This window comes from Seriola aureovittata, chromosome 17, assembly GCF_021018895.1.
Source record: "Seriola aureovittata isolate HTS-2021-v1 ecotype China chromosome 17, ASM2101889v1, whole genome shotgun sequence".
NCBI classification, from domain to species: domain Eukaryota; kingdom Metazoa; phylum Chordata; class Actinopteri; order Carangiformes; family Carangidae; genus Seriola; species Seriola aureovittata.
The window spans coordinates 24,904,582-24,919,959 of NC_079380.1; the positions used below are offsets into that span (position 1 = coordinate 24,904,582).

At 42.4% G+C, this 15,378-nt stretch overlaps 2 protein-coding genes across 2 annotated transcripts; both read left to right on the forward strand.

The window, feature by feature from the left end:
• The first annotated feature begins 1,863 nt into the window (after positions 1-1,863).
• LOC130185279 (keratin, type I cytoskeletal 13-like) lies at positions 1,864-5,894 on the forward strand. Its single transcript, XM_056401654.1, has 7 exons — positions 1,864-2,373; positions 3,208-3,290; positions 3,904-4,060; positions 4,194-4,355; positions 4,448-4,573; positions 4,653-4,876; positions 5,644-5,894. The coding sequence occupies exons 1-7, from the start codon at positions 1,921-1,923 to the stop codon at positions 5,819-5,821; spliced, it is 1,383 nt and encodes a 460-aa protein (XP_056257629.1). The 5' UTR covers positions 1,864-1,920; the 3' UTR covers positions 5,822-5,894.
• Positions 5,895-10,581: 4,687 nt separating this feature from the next.
• Positions 10,582-14,823, forward strand: LOC130185280 (keratin, type I cytoskeletal 13-like). The gene is made up of 7 exons (XM_056401655.1): positions 10,582-11,267; positions 11,798-11,880; positions 12,231-12,387; positions 12,759-12,920; positions 13,332-13,457; positions 13,543-13,763; positions 14,661-14,823. The coding sequence occupies exons 1-7, from the start codon at positions 10,884-10,886 to the stop codon at positions 14,755-14,757; spliced, it is 1,230 nt and encodes a 409-aa protein (XP_056257630.1). The 5' UTR covers positions 10,582-10,883; the 3' UTR covers positions 14,758-14,823.
• The last annotated feature ends 555 nt before the right edge of the window (positions 14,824-15,378 follow it).

Genomic DNA, 15,378 nt, shown 5'->3' on the forward strand with positions numbered 1-15,378 from the left:
CAGCACAGAAGCAGCTACGCCCACGCTGCACAGAAAGAAAAACCTTCACAGGAAAACTATTAAAAATAAATGAGTGAACTCGCTGAGGCAGCTGTCCCAGTTAGTGCTTCTCATTCAATCACTGACGTTACATCTGGTGACACTTTTACACTGATGCTTATTTGGAAATGACAGCTGTGCTTTTTAAAGACAGTTAAAGTGTCTTCAGCTACGACTAAAGACCACGACTCATAAAAAACTGACTCCAAGTGAATGAGATGCTGCAGACCGTGCGAAATGTTGGCAGTGAAATGCACCCTGGGAGTAGTAGCTGAGCCCCCCCCCTCAGTTTTCATGTTCACATCTTCTTGTAGCTTTGACCTTTAATCAAAGAAGCAGATGTTTTCTCACTCATGTATTTGTCTTTGTTCTGCTGTTTGAAGCAGGAGATACAACCGTCACAGACTGATACACTTCCATAGTTCAGTTCACTGGTTCTCAAAATATGGGTCGGGCCCCTCCAAAGAGTCGCCAGGCAAATCTACAGGGTCATCAGAGAAGAGAGAAGAAAAAACAAGAAGTTCAGATTCGTTGATCTGGATTCAGTTTCTGGACTTTTGGCTTTGGATCGTTTGTTTTTGAGTTGTTGAAATGAACATGTGATGAGTTTGGACAGGAAATAGAGACAATGAATAGTTGGTTTTATATTTAAGTACGTGTTATGATATGTTTTAGTATAAAGACGCAAGAACCATCTACCTTAAATTGTACTGAAGTACAGTGCTTGAGTAATTTCTTAATACTCAGATGCTTTTCACTCAGACTGCAAATTATACAGTAACAATCAGGGGGGGTGAACTTTTCAGTGCAGTACATCAGTGAACTGACGTGTTGCAGTCCTTACAGTATCTTGCTTGTTTAACTAAAACTGTCAAATACATGTAGTTGAGTCGAAGTATAAAGAAGCATAAAACTCCTGCTGAGTGAAAATAAAGATGGTGTCTATTATAGAAGCTAGAAAAAAGGTAAAAATAACCCACCACAGACACACAGAGACTATTAACATGAAATAATAAACTCTATAATGATGTAAAAACAACTGATCCTTCACTGCTCCTGACTGAGCTCCAGTGTTTGTAACATTAGCATCATGAAATGACAAGCTAACACTGGAGATGAAAGGGAGCGCTATCAGCTAGCTAACAAAGCTAAACTGTAACTTAAGGCTAAAGCTAGAAACTAGCTAAAATTAGCGTTCATCCATAGATTCTTGACAAAGTGTGTTAAACTAGTTACTGGGTCCAAGTCTTAATCAGGGGGCTCATCGGTTCAAACGCCCCCAGTCCGCCTCAGATCAACGCACTGGACTTAGAAACAGAAACACCGTTACCATCCATCCTTCTCTGTACCTGGACCTGCTGATGATTTTATATGCTTTAAACCCTTCACAGAGTCTTTAAGTCTCCGCTCGCTGCCAGCCGTTCTCCAGCACTGCGCTCAGAGTTTGGCTGTGTGATTGATTGGACGTGATTCTTCAGGCTGGGAGTTAGAGGTTTCAATTAAATGTCATCCAGGTCTGAACTCGCCCTCTTTAATGTGAAGAGAGAGCTGGCATGGACCAGCAGGTGGTTGTACAGGTGATGGGTGGAGTCCACATTTCTCACACACACCCACGACCCATTAACCTCCATGCTACAAGCCCGAGAGGCTGTTGGTGAGTGAAGAGTCTCCTCCCAGCCTTGGCACCAGTTCTCCATCCTTCCCTCCCCCTCCCCCTCCCCCTCCTCCTCCCCCTCCTCCCCCTCCTCCTCCCCCTCCTCCCCCTCCTCCTCCTCACAAACTCATCTAACAGTATAAAACACCAGCGTCTCTCTGAGCTCTCCACTTTCTCCTCCAGCTGAAGCAGAAAGACAGTCTTCTTCACCCTCATCACCAGACATCATGACGTCCATGATGATGCGAAGCTCCAGGTCCATGGGTGGCGGCGCCTACAGGGCCAGCGCCGGCTCCATGCACGGAGGTGCTGGTGGCAGCAGTGTCCGTATCTCCTCTGGCGGCTCCTCCATGTCCATGTATGGTGGCGGCGGCGGTGGAAGCGGTGGAGCGTCCTACAGCTTCAGCTACGGCGGTGGAGGTGGTGGCGGCGGCGGGTTTGGCGGGTTCGGCGCTGGCGGCGGCGGCGGCGCCGACAGCATGGACATCTCGGCCAACGAGAAGGCCACCATGCAGAACCTGAACGACCGTCTGGCCACGTACCTGGAGAAGGTCCGCAAGCTGGAGGCGGCCAACGCCGAGCTGGAGCTGAAGATCAGGCAGTTCCTGGAGAGCAAGACCGCCCCCTCCTCCAGAGACTACAGCGTCTTCTACGTCACCATCGCAGAGCTGCAGGGAAAGGTAGGCACACGTTTAGTCACATGACATCATGGTCATGAAGGTGTGGACATACCTGTCAGTGTAAACACAAAGAATCATCTATACAGAGAAACTGCTGATGAGTTAGTTTATTATTCTGTCTTCAGTATTCACAGGTTCAGTTTCTTACCTGCAGCTTCACTTCTGCTGCTGTCGACAGGTGATGGTAGCAACACTTTTAAGATCAGAGTTTATAAATATTAAACTGTGATTAAGTGACGGATCATCTGTAGCACTGTCACCGCCTCCACAGGTGAAAGTATTTACCTGTTAACATCAGCATGTTTCTTGATCCTTCATTGTCAGAGTAACTGTGACTGATGAACTGTTGACTGTCTGTCTGACCGTCTGTCTGTCTGTCTGACCGTCTGTCTGTCTGTCTGACTGTCTGTCTGACTGTCTGTCTGACCGTCTGTCTGACTGTCTGTCTGTCTGACTGTCTGTCTGTCTGACTGTCTGTCTGACTGTCTGTCTTTCAGAGCGTGTTGAGCAGGAAGCAGCAGAGTAGAACGGAGCAGACTTTAAAGGGCAGGATGTGAATTGAACGTGAAACCAATAAAAACGAGTCGAGTGTAACGATGCAGATCTACTGTCAGCACCTTTAACCTTGACTCTTTAAGTCCAGCTGAAATCAAAGGTTGTTATTTGTCTGCTCCAGGACACCGTACATGTCTGCTCTGTAAATAAGAGCAGAATTCAAAAGGGAGAAATGAATATTTCATATGCTTTAGTCTCATGATGGCGTCCTGGTTATTTCTCCATCTTCCTACATATCAGTAAAAAACACTGATCATGAAAATCTCTCTCATCCTCCAGATCCAGGACGCCACCAAAGTCAACGGTGGCATCTACCTCGCCATTGACAACGCCAAGCTGGCCGCCGACGACTTCAGGCTCAAGTGAGTGAATTCGTTCATTAGGTGACAGGCTCAGAGCCTCCTCTCTTCTGATTGGCTGAGGCTCAGAGCCTCCTCTCTTTTGATTGGCTGAGGCTCAGAGCCTGCTCTCTTCTGATTGGCTGTGGTTCAGAGCCTCCTCTCTTCTGATTGGCTGAGGCTCAGAGCCTCCTCTCTTCTGATTGGCTGTGGTTCAGAGCCTCCTCTCTTCTGATTGGCTGAGGCTCAGAGCCTCCTCTCTTTTGATTGGCTGAGGCTCAGAGCCTCCTCTCTTCTGATTGGCTCACCAACCTGTTGTTACTCGAGCTCCAGAGAGAAACCTGAGAGGAGATGTGAAACTGATATTTTGATGCATTATTATTTTTTAAAAGCAAAACTCACACTCGTGACCTTAAGGACAAGAATGTCCTCAAAAGACTGCAATAAAAATATCACATATTAATATTATTTTCCACTTTCACAGAGTTGGATCTTTAACCAACATCAGTCCTGATCATAACGACCAAATATTCAATCATTTCAGGATTTTATGATCAGTGGCAGCGACCTTCTTCTCATTGACGACATTCATTGTTATGAAACAGATGTAGAGATGAAGCTCATGTTCGTTGTTCAGGTTCGAGAACGAGCTGGCCATGCGTCAGTCGGTGGAGGCCGACATCGCCGGGCTGAGGAGGGTTCTGGACGAGCTGACTCTGGCCAGGACCGACCTGGAGATGCAGATCGAGGGTCTGAGGGAGGAGCTGATCTTCCTCAAGAAGAACCACGAGGAGGTCAGAGGCCTGTCAGATCCGTTTGAACGGATAGATAAATAAATCCAGTCTGCCGAGACTCTAGGAAGGTCTCGCTGGAACTAGGTTTGCTGTCCTGAATCCTCACCTCCACCGGTGTCTCGTCTCTCTGCAGGAGCTGCTGGCCATGCGAGCTCAGATGAGCGGACAGGTGAACGTGGAGGTGGACGCCGCTCCTCAGGAGGACCTCAACAAAGTCCTGGAGGAGATGAGAGAGTACTACGAGTCCGTCACCGCCAAGAGCCGCAAAGACCTGGAGGCCTGGTTCCAGGCCAAGGTGAGGAAGTGACTGTCCCGTCAGTGTGTCCAGACTCTAATGTCTGATGTAGAGGGACATGTTGTGACCTTGCTGCTGTGTTTTCCCTCCAGTCAGAAACACTAAACAAAGAAGTCGCCGCCAGCACAGAAACCATCCAGACGTCCAAGTCAGAGCTCACAGAGATCAAACGGACGCTGCAGGGCCTGGAGATCGAGCTGCAGTCACAGCTCAGCATGGTGAGCATCACATCTCAGAGCACGTTTCACTTCCAGTTTCTCTGAAGCCGGCTGAGCCGTCTCCTCTGTCCCCCTGCAGAAAGCCGGTCTGGAGGGAACCCTGGCTGAGACTCAGAGCCGGTACGCCATGCAGCTGGCCGGTTACCAGAACCAGGTAGCCATGCTGGAGGAGCAGCTGGTGCAGCTGAGGGCCGACCTGGAGAGGCAGGGACAGGAGTACCAGATGCTGCTGGACATCAAGACCAGACTGGAGATGGAGATCGCCGAGTACAGGAGGCTGCTGGACGGAGAGGGCGGCGGCAGGTGAGAGGACGGGTCCAGGTCCAGGAGGCCGCTACTGGCCCGGGACCAGACGAGCAAAAACAATCATATTTCATATCATATAATAATATAAATATCTATAAACACATTATAAGAGCCATTTCTGCATCACAGGAAACTAGAACTCTCAGGTTTTATTTACCTGTAAATACAAGTATTGATTATTTTGAAAACCCTGACATTAGACTGACTGACGGACATGCAGGTCTGTTTCGTGTTGAAACAGGAAAATTCATTTGTTTGTTTTAAAAACAGGGTGAGTTGAACTTTTTTAATCTGATAACGACAGAAATGACTGACAGAGGCTGAACTGTAAATAGTCAATGAAAATACAGAATTTGAATTTATAATTCATAAAAATGCCCCGAAACATCCAATGAAGATTTATTTATTGATGTTTAGAATTATTTCCAGAAAAAAACTGAGAATCAATGTCTGAAATATGTGAAGAAATGAATTAAAACACAAATTAAATAATAATAAAAAATGTTTGGATCCATCATATAAAATATTTTTATAACATTATTGATTTTATTTTTATTTATTTATTTATTAAATGAATCAACTCCAACTTCTCATACAGTTTTACAAAGATTACAGATTATTTCTGATCATTATTTAATCATCTCAAAATTATTATTATTATTATTATTATTATTATTGATCCTAACAACGGTGACAGAATATCAGTGGGTTACAGCTGATGAACATCTGATTAAAGACCTGACTGTTCTGTTTGTCTCCTGCAGCATCTCCGCCTCCTCCTCCTCCTTCTCCTCCTCCGCCACCTCCAACTCCACCTCCAACTCCGCCTCCAACTCCGCCTCCTCCACCACCACCACCAAACAGAAAGTCATCACAGTCATAGAGGAGATCGTGGACGGAAAGGTGGTGAGCTCCACAGAGACCGTCAGCTCCAGCGAGTGAGCACCAACTGCTCTCACTGCACTCTCACAAAAAATAAAAGTCTGCTGAGGTGCTTCAAAATAAAAGCTTGTCAGTTGTTTTTTTTAAATCCAAGGAGGCTGCAGTTCCTCTAGTGGCCACTAGGTGCTGCACCACAGATTAAAAAGTCTGTTTATTTTAACCATTAAAATCTCCCCAGATAATTTCCCTTTATCTGATGAGCTGAGGTTCATTCAGAGTAAGTGAAGATATATTTATATAGAAATAAACGTGTCTGAACACTTCTTCTTCTGCTGAACGTGACACAAACGAACCCGTCGTGGCAGCGGTATGAAATATATGTACAATACATTTTTATTTTATAAGTACATATATGTAAAAATTATATATACAACCTATTAGAAATAGGAACAATTTCATAAACTGACATATATCTATCCTGTACAAATATATACATTTATGTATGTGTATATGTGATAATAATATATCCTCTTATAGGTGACATATATGGCAACATCACTCTTGTTATAGGGACATATGTCATATATCACATTTCTCTGTGGGCTGTGGTCTGCAAGGTAAAACTGCTGTTTTTGTCATTGTAGTCTGGCAGCATTATAACGACTGTCGCTGGTTAAACAAACTGTAGGAATCTGACTATAATCCAGAGCCTGTCGGCGGCACAAACAGCTGCCCTGATGTTTACACTGCAGCAGCTGTATTCTGTTCTTCCTCAATACTGAATCAATTCCTAAGATCTTTGTCGCTTTCAATGATTTACACCCAAAAACAGAGGACACTAAGACCCAGCTGCCAAAAGCTCCTCTGCACTTTCAATCTGATTTTACACATGAGGGTCACCTGAACAGCCCAGGTTTCACCTCTGACCCTAAAACATGCCAAACAATAACTCAACATTCAGTTTCGCCCCCTGCAGCTGGTTCACACCCACATAACTTCACTTACAGCTGAAAGCATGAAAACCATGAATATTCATCAAAACAATATCAGATCCTGGAGGAGCCTGCAGTGTATCTGTTGTTACTGTGGACCAAGACTGAGCTCACGTCCTCTAATCCTGAGACTGCACTGTTTTTAAATTTACATAATTCAGTGTTTCTGAAATGAATAATTGAAATGAATTAGCTATAATGTGACCATGGACCATACCGAGTTCAACGGGACACAACTGGAAATTTAATGAAATGTAAATGAAAATGACCAAAAGGTGGTGAGAGGAGGAGAGAAGCAAACATATATGGAATAATAATACTTTCCCAAAATTACCTCACTTTCTAAAAATATTCAGATTTTCAACAATAGTTTTTTTTTCATCTGTATAAAGAAGCCTTGAGAGGCGGGAAAAATTAGTTTTTCTTTCTTCCCGATTCTGATTTATTCTCATTTTTCAAAAATATCTTCACTTAAAAAAAAGTCTAAATTTTTCAAAAATGTTGACTTGTTAGATTTGTTTCAAAAAATTTCTCAACTTAAAAAAAAAAAAATCTCTCACTTCCCAAAAACGGCGTCAGTTACGAAGAATATCCTGTTCTCGTTTCTCTGTCCACGTGTAAAACTGGTTTCACAGACTTATAAAATTCTTCCGTCCTGAAGCTGCAGTCAGTTGGAGTTAATCTTCCACAGGCTTTACATCAACATTACAGGAGGACAGGTAACCATGGCGACGCCACTGAAGATTTGCCTGTGTTGTGTGTGTGAAACAGCAGCTCGTAAAAACACAAAGACAGAGGCCGAGTGTGCGTGATTTATTTACTTTCAGACGCCTGACAGGACCACATACCTATCACTGCACACACAAGTTCACCTGTGACCCCTGAACCACAGGTAACATGCCCCTGGCTCTTCCCCTCCCCCTCCCCCTCCCTCTCTGCGCCAAAAACAGTGACAGAAACTGAAAACCAGTCAGACTGAAAAATAATGACAGTATAAAAAAAACTGTCACTGGAAAAAATCTGCAGATTGAAAACGCATCAATATACAAAGAATATCGAAGCTAAATAAGATAATAAGATTGTAGTTTTAATATCTGCGTTTCATTTTTATATGACATATATGTCCCTATATCAAGAGTGATGTTGCCATATGTGTCACCTATAAGAGGACATATTATTATAACATATATACATCCTCTGGATATATGAAGATATAAGTTTATAACATATATGAAATACCTATAGTGAAATTAGTATATGTATATATATTAAAAATATCTGTGAAGAATTTCAGGCGGAGGGATAGATATATATTTATGTGACCTATGTCTAAAATACATACATAAATGTATATGCTTGTATATGTTTCATCAGAGTGAGAGTTGTACAATGATAAGTACAGTAGTGTTTAACTTAATGTCTACAGTCTGTAGATGATGACGAATCAAATCCATAACAGAAAAACAACAACTGACCGTGTCAGCAGGTGAATCTGAAGGGTCATCACATGATTCATCAGAAAGGAACGAAGAAAAAACAAACGTCTGTTTTCAGTTCTCATTCTATAATCTTTGACTTGTGGTGAGATATTTGATAATTTCAACATTTATGGAAATGAAACCATGTGAGAAGTTTAGAGGGAAACATCACTATTTGTTGGACTGTGAACAACTCAAATATCTGACATGTGACCACCAGTCAAACGCTGCTTTTTGTAAGATGTAAGGAGCCAAAGAAGTTGAAATGTATTTAATTACTTTCCACCACTGCTGATACAATTACTGAGCCTTCATCTCATGTGTATTTTAATATTCTTCAATCACCAAACCAGATAAAACTCCTGAATTCCTGAGTGAAAACAAAGAGTCTGTTTCTTCAAAACCTAAAAGCAAAAAGGTAAAAGACTAAATAAACCACCACAGACTATTAACATGAATAATAAACTCTATATTGATGTTAAAACTTCTCTACAACAACTAATCCTCACCGTCCCACTGCTCCTGACTGAGCACCAGTGTTAGCTAACATTAGATGTTGGTAATGAAATGACAAGCTAACACTGGCGCGCTCAGCTAGCTAACATTAGTTAGCTAACTAGCTAACATTAGTTAGCTAACCTGTAACTCGAGGCTAAAGTTAGAAACAAGATGGCGTCAGCGTTCATCTTTAGATACTTCACACAATCTGACTGAGAAACTGTGTGTAAGACAGTGAAGTGTATTAAACCAACCGGACAGTTTGATACTGACACTTTCATTTACCGTCACTTGAATAGACGCAGCACGAGCCACTGACGCGAGTCAGGAACGTAAACAAGACGTAACGCAGGAAATGGTACGGTCCACTTTGGGGGTGTCGGAAATCATATCACAAGATTCTGTCAAGCATGAATACGGAAAATATATTGTAATAGTTATAATTACCTGCAAGAAATATATATAGATGCTGCAAACCCCTCTGTTGCTTTTACCTCCTTTGGGGGGGGATCCATGTCTAAATCGGTGGTGGTCACCCCCCCCCCCAAAACCCCCCTAATTCGAACCCTGGGATCCATGTATATCTTTACATATATGTACATATAAAATAAAACCTTAAATTTCATAAATGGAAATTCAATATATGTATGTGGGCTGATTATTCCTGTATGTGTTGGTGGCTAAAGGTGAGCGGGCCCCAATGTCTGCATCATTACTGTCTTTCAAACTTTTATCAGAAAGCTTTTATAAGTGTAAGTGTTTTTTTTCCCATGATACAGACAATTTATATTTTCATGTAATTTTTTTTTAATTTATAGTTTTATTTATTTTGCACAATTTTCAAAACACATAAAATGATAAAGAAAACATGTCAACATACAAGAAAGTAACCTGACCACATAAAATGATGACAAACTATTAGAATCAAAATGTATGATAAAATGAACAGCAATAATAACTATAAGATATTCCTTTATTAGTCCCACATTGGGGACTGTGTATATTTAGTATTTAATTGGAAATATTATATTTTATTTTATTTTATTTTATTCTATTATAGTATTTATCTTCTTTAAGTATTAGTGGTTCTTGTTTTTCTTTTTTTATACCGTCCACTTTGCTGCTGTGACGTGGGAAATTTCCCCAGTGTGGGACTAATAAAGGAATAATATCAAAATAAGAGAAGAAAATGTGAGAATGTGATGTGTGTGCAACATGAGCAAAACAGATAAGACATTAATGCATGAGGAAAAAAGTTCTACAAGAGCAGTTAAATGGTCTTAACTTACCTCTGCTTTATGAAGTTTGTTTTTCTTTTGTTTTTAATTCACCTTTTGCTTTCTGTAAAGTTCTTTGTCACTTTGTTAAAACCCTCTGGAGTCAGAGTTGATCTTTTGCAGTTTCTAATTTAGTTCTGCACAAACTCTGGTTTCATGCTTTATTAAGAAACTATTTTAAATTGAATTGTCCCTATCAAATAAATAAATAAAAAATATAACTAAAAATAAAATAAATACTTCTGGATCTGAATTTCAACACTTTTCCAAACTTGACACAGACGTCTTGTCGCTGTGATCCAGCTGCAGGGTGAAGAGCCTGAATGACGAGCTGCTACAAAGCCTTTCATTGTTTGCACAACAGGAGAGAGAGGGGAGTCTGTATGTAGACCTGCAACACACACACACACACACACACACACACACACACACACACGCACGCACACGCGCACGCACACACACACACACACTCATAAACAACAGGCAGGTCGGGACATGCAGAGAGGAATCCAGAGGAGGGTCGAGGGTTTGAAATGTGTAAATATCTGGAGATTAGATTCCTCAGGTTTACAGAGGAACAGATACACCTGATCAAACGACATCACTGACTCACCTGAGAGACATTCAGATACAGATAACAGAGCAAACACTGATCCTCTGGATGTCACATCATTGTGCAACAGGCCTCCACTTCAAATTCCTGCTGTGTTTGGGCTGTTTGTCATCCCCCTGCCACCTCGGCATGTGGCTCCTACCCTGAGGCGTGTGGTGGGGGCCGGACCCTGAGCCCCTCCCTCACTTTCAGGAGCCATAAAAGGAGCCGAGTCGAATCTTGGCTGCATTCCCTCCTCTCCATCCAGAGCAAACCTCCTCCACCATGGCCTCCTACTCTCGCTCCACCTTCTCCAGCGGAAACCGGTTCGGGTCCATGAGGGCCCCCAGCGTGTACGGAGGCGCCGGAGGCTCCGGGGTCCGCATCTCCAGCATGAGCGCTCCCAGAAGCTTCTCCTCCGCCGCCACCGGTGCCGCTGCAGGAGGTGGCTTCAACCTGGCCGACGCCGTCGACATCTCCGACAACAAGAAGATGGCCATGCAGAACCTGAACGACCGCCTGGCCTCCTACCTGGACAAGGTGCGCAACCTGGAGAAGGCCAATGCCGAGCTGGAGCTGAAGATCAGACAGTTCCTGGAGAACAAGACCAAACCTGAGGGCCACGACTGCACTGCATTCAAGGTGGTCATCAGCGACCTGCAGGACCAGGTGAGACCAGGTTCTGATTCTGCACATTTTCATGTAGGGTAAGGATTGAGCCACCTGAAACTGAAGATGCTCCGATTGTCTGAAAGCTTTTTGTGAAACGCCCCATGGCATGTGCACAGTGTGATTTGTTGTTAGGTGCAGAATGAATACAGGTGAATACAGGTGCAGCCACACCCCAACACCACCTGCAGCTGCAGCACCCGGCCTCCAGCTCTGGTTTTACATGATTTGCACATGAGAACAGACAAACCACTAAAGCACTGAAGGGAAATTTGACTTTCATTTGTTTATTCTAATCTCTTTTAAATCAGTCGTGTAGCCTCCTCACGAACCTGGTTGCGTTCACCTTCTTTACACTCATGAGAAACAGGAAGTCAAGACAAATTCCAAAATAAATGTTACTTTTAATTTTTCACATCATTTAAGACAAAGCTGCAGCCTCTCCCTGCTGTCTGTTTGTCTTTGAGTCTCAGCACAAGTTGATCAAATGAAGCTGATCCAGTCTAACTCTGTCCTCCGTCTGTTTTCAGATCTTAGACGCCACCCGCACAAACGGGTCTCTGTACCTGGCCATCGATAACGCCAAACTGGCTGCTGATGACTTCAGGGTCAAGTGAGTAAAAACACTGCACATCCAGCTCAGCTCAGGTTTCACATGTTACGTCATACAGCTGCAGCGTGATGCCATGTTGGAATTCATGTTATTTACTGAGCCGCTTTTTGTGCCACGCCCCAACATCTACTGGTGCAGCCACAAATCGTTATCTTGAAGGAAGAGTTTGACTTACTGAGTTCAGATGTTCAGATTGATACCACTTAATGTCTGTGCAGTAAAAATGAAGCCTCATCCAGTGGCTGGTTAGCTGAGCTTAGCATAAATACTGCAAACAGGGGGAATAGCCAGCGTGGCTTTATGAAGCAGCTGATGTGACTGATGCCCCCACCACTGCTGCTGCTGCACAGGTTTGAGAACGAGCTGGCCATGCGTCAGGGTGTCGAGGGTGACATCGCCGGGCTGAAGAGGGTCCTGGACGAGCTGACTCTGGGAAGATCCGACCTGGAGATGCAGATCGAGGCTCTGAGGGAGGAACTCATCCAGCTCAAGAAGAACCATGAGGAGGTGAGCACGAAACTGCAAACTACCTGTGATTCAAATTAGCTCAGTTCATTATGAAGCATTAAGAATTTCAATCAGTGACGTCTTGAGGATGTAGCTACTTCTTGATTAAAGAAACCTCAGAAAATGTTATTATAAAGGATTTTTTTTTATGGTTTTACAAAGTGGAAGAAAATTTTAAGTGACTTTCAAAAGTCCAAAGTCATGTTTTGAAACTGCAGATTTAGATTTGTACAAATGATTTAATTTAAATTGATATTTTTTAAAAAAAGCAAAACAAGCTGCAGAAAATTGGAATCATGTCCAAATAAACGATTTAAAAAATGTTTTTTCATTCCTTACCTTTTCGTTGATCTGGATGTGTTGTCCTGCAGGACCTGCTGGCTCTGAGGGCTCAGATGAGCGGTCAGGTGAACGTGGAGGTGGACGCCGCTCCTCAGCAGGATCTGTCCGCCATCATGGGCGGTATCAGAGAACACTACGAGAACGTCGCTACCAAGAACCGCAGAGACCTGGACACCTGGTTCCATGCAAAGGTGAGCTTCATAAAGTCTCCTGAATCGGTCTGTGCAAAGCATTTTGGGATCCTCATATCAATGCAACACAATTGTTTCAGTGCTTCATAGTGTTTTCCACAATAAAAGTCCTACTACAGGCCTCATTTTCTCCTTTTGCGTCAAAAATAGGCCTTTTAATGTTGGGTACTTTTCTTCTGGCTTGTGCACAAAGTTAGGGGTCTGATATCAGGTTAAATCTCTATTGGTCAAACGTGAGTATCTGGAAAGTTAAAGAGCAGAATCAACTCAACAAGAGCGTGAGACATAAAAACACAGGTGTGAAATAAAAATGACGAACCATAGAGTATCATCTGCATAGAGGCGGATTTAAAACAGACGCTAACCTCCTCAGACTAACATTTTTTCTTTGTTTCTTTGTTGTTTTTATAGTCTGAGGAGATCAATAAGGAGGTTGCCGTGAGCACAGAGTCTCTCCAGTCATCACGCTCTGAGGTCACAGAGGTCAAACGCTCGCTGCAGGGTCTGGAGATCGAGCTCCAGGCACAGCTCAGCATGGTGGGTTTCTACCGTTTCTGGGTCCTTTTTTCAATTTCAACCAACAGTCTGTGAATCTTCTGACACGGTTTCTTCTCCCTGTTAGAAAGCGTCTTTGGAGGGATCCCTCGCCGACACCCAGGGCAGGTATGCTGCCATGCTAGCGGGTTACCAGAAGCAGGTGTCCTCTCTGGAAGACCAGCTGGCTCAGCTGAGAGCTGACCTGGAGCGCCAGGGACACGAGTACCAAATGCTGCTGGACACTAAGACCAGGCTGGAGATGGAGATCACTGAGTACAGGAGGCTGCTGGATGGAGAGCTGTCGAGGTGAGTCCACCAGTCCATACTGGGATGATACTGGGATATATCAAACATGTGATATCAGCTGATCAACATTGTATTGCAGCTACAGAAAAACAACTTGTTAAAATAAGTAACATTAACAGTAATATATAACACTTAGAGGTTCATAGTTATTCTCCTCTAGTGACTCGGTTTTTATGAACATTTTTGCCCAAAAAAAAAGAAAAAATTGATAAAAATAATAGTGTGACAAAAATAAAAACTCATATAGTTTGTAACACTAAATTACAATTCTGTTCAAAATTATATGATAGTAAGAAAATAAAAAATTATGAAAAAATTATGAAACAGTTTAAAAAAGTCAAAATGATCAAAATTGTTATAGAAAATAAAAAAGCTGATTCATGGTCTCATAATTTTGACTCTTCGTGACTGTTTCATCATTTATCATTTTCAACTTTTCATACTTTTTTTTTTGGTAGAATTGAACTTCCATACTTCCACAACTTTTACTAATTAAAATAATATTAAAACCTTTTAAATAGAACTTTAAACAACAGACAAAATAAAGATATTTAAATAATAACACTGCAGATCACAATGAACAATGGACACAACATTATGAAAGACATATTTTAGCCACTTCAAAAGCAATTCGAATTGTTTTTATACTGTGAGCAGAGTTAATAAAGTCCCTTGTGATCTTTGGAAACTGGTAGAAAACCAGTGAAACCAGAGAGAAAAATAATCAGTGAAAGTCAAATGAAACAGACAGTAAATGTTATTTTTGAGAATTAAAATTCAGTAATAAAGGCTTAATATGAAGATAGTGAATGAAAAAGTATTAAAATAATTAAATGTATTGTGTGTGTGTGGTGTGTGTGTGTGTGTGTGTGTGTGTGTGTGTGTGTGTTCCTGCAGCCCGGCCTCCTCCACTTTGACTCGTAAAGTGCTGATTGTCACCAAAGAGGTGGTGGACGGTGAAGAGGTCAGCTCCAAGACTGAGGAGACTCAGTGAGACGACACACTTGTCACCATGCCGACCGTTCTCAGAGACACTAATAAAACTCTTCTGATGAACTGACACGTGTGTGTGTGTGTTCTCTTTCTTACTGTTATAAGAAAGATTATATCATTTATATTATATATGTTAATACTGTCAATATGTCAAATAGGACGCTGATGTCATCTCTATATTGTATGTATTACATTTTTTTTGAGATAATGAGATATTATCAGGAGAAAGTAATTTTGACTGAACCTCATCCACTAAGTCGCAATAATACTCCTTAGCAACACTCCCTAGCAACACTCCCTAGTAACACTCCTTAGTAACTCGTTAGCTGATGATGCCTGATCTGAAAATTATCTTGGATGAAAAGATTCAGCGAAGGAAACTTTTAAAATACTAAAAATCATAAACAGAGTTTGGTGTCGAGGCCACAGCGTGAAGAACACACACATTCAGTCCTGAGAACAACTGGATTTCATCCAATGTCCTGCAATTACACCTGTGGCTGCAGGGGGCGCTACAACACACACACACACTGTAACAACACACACACACACACACACACACACTGTAACAACACACACACACACACACACTGTAACAACACACACACACACACACACACAC

Excerpts from the sequence above, each read along its gene's own strand:
- LOC130185279 (XM_056401654.1), top strand. The coding sequence starts at position 1,921 with ATGACGTCCATGATGATGCGAAGCTCCAGGTCCATGGGTGGCGGCGCC. Across the intron at positions 3,291-3,903 it reads GCCGACGACTTCAGGCTCAA|GTTCGAGAACGAGCTGGCCA; the intron begins GTGAGTGAATTC and ends TTCGTTGTTCAG. Across the intron at positions 4,574-4,652 it reads TGCAGTCACAGCTCAGCATG|AAAGCCGGTCTGGAGGGAAC; the intron begins GTGAGCATCACA and ends GTCCCCCTGCAG.
- LOC130185280 (XM_056401655.1), top strand. The coding sequence starts at position 10,884 with ATGGCCTCCTACTCTCGCTCCACCTTCTCCAGCGGAAACCGGTTCGGG. Across the intron at positions 11,268-11,797 it reads TCAGCGACCTGCAGGACCAG|ATCTTAGACGCCACCCGCAC; the intron begins GTGAGACCAGGT and ends GTCTGTTTTCAG. Across the intron at positions 13,458-13,542 it reads TCCAGGCACAGCTCAGCATG|AAAGCGTCTTTGGAGGGATC; the intron begins GTGGGTTTCTAC and ends TCTCCCTGTTAG.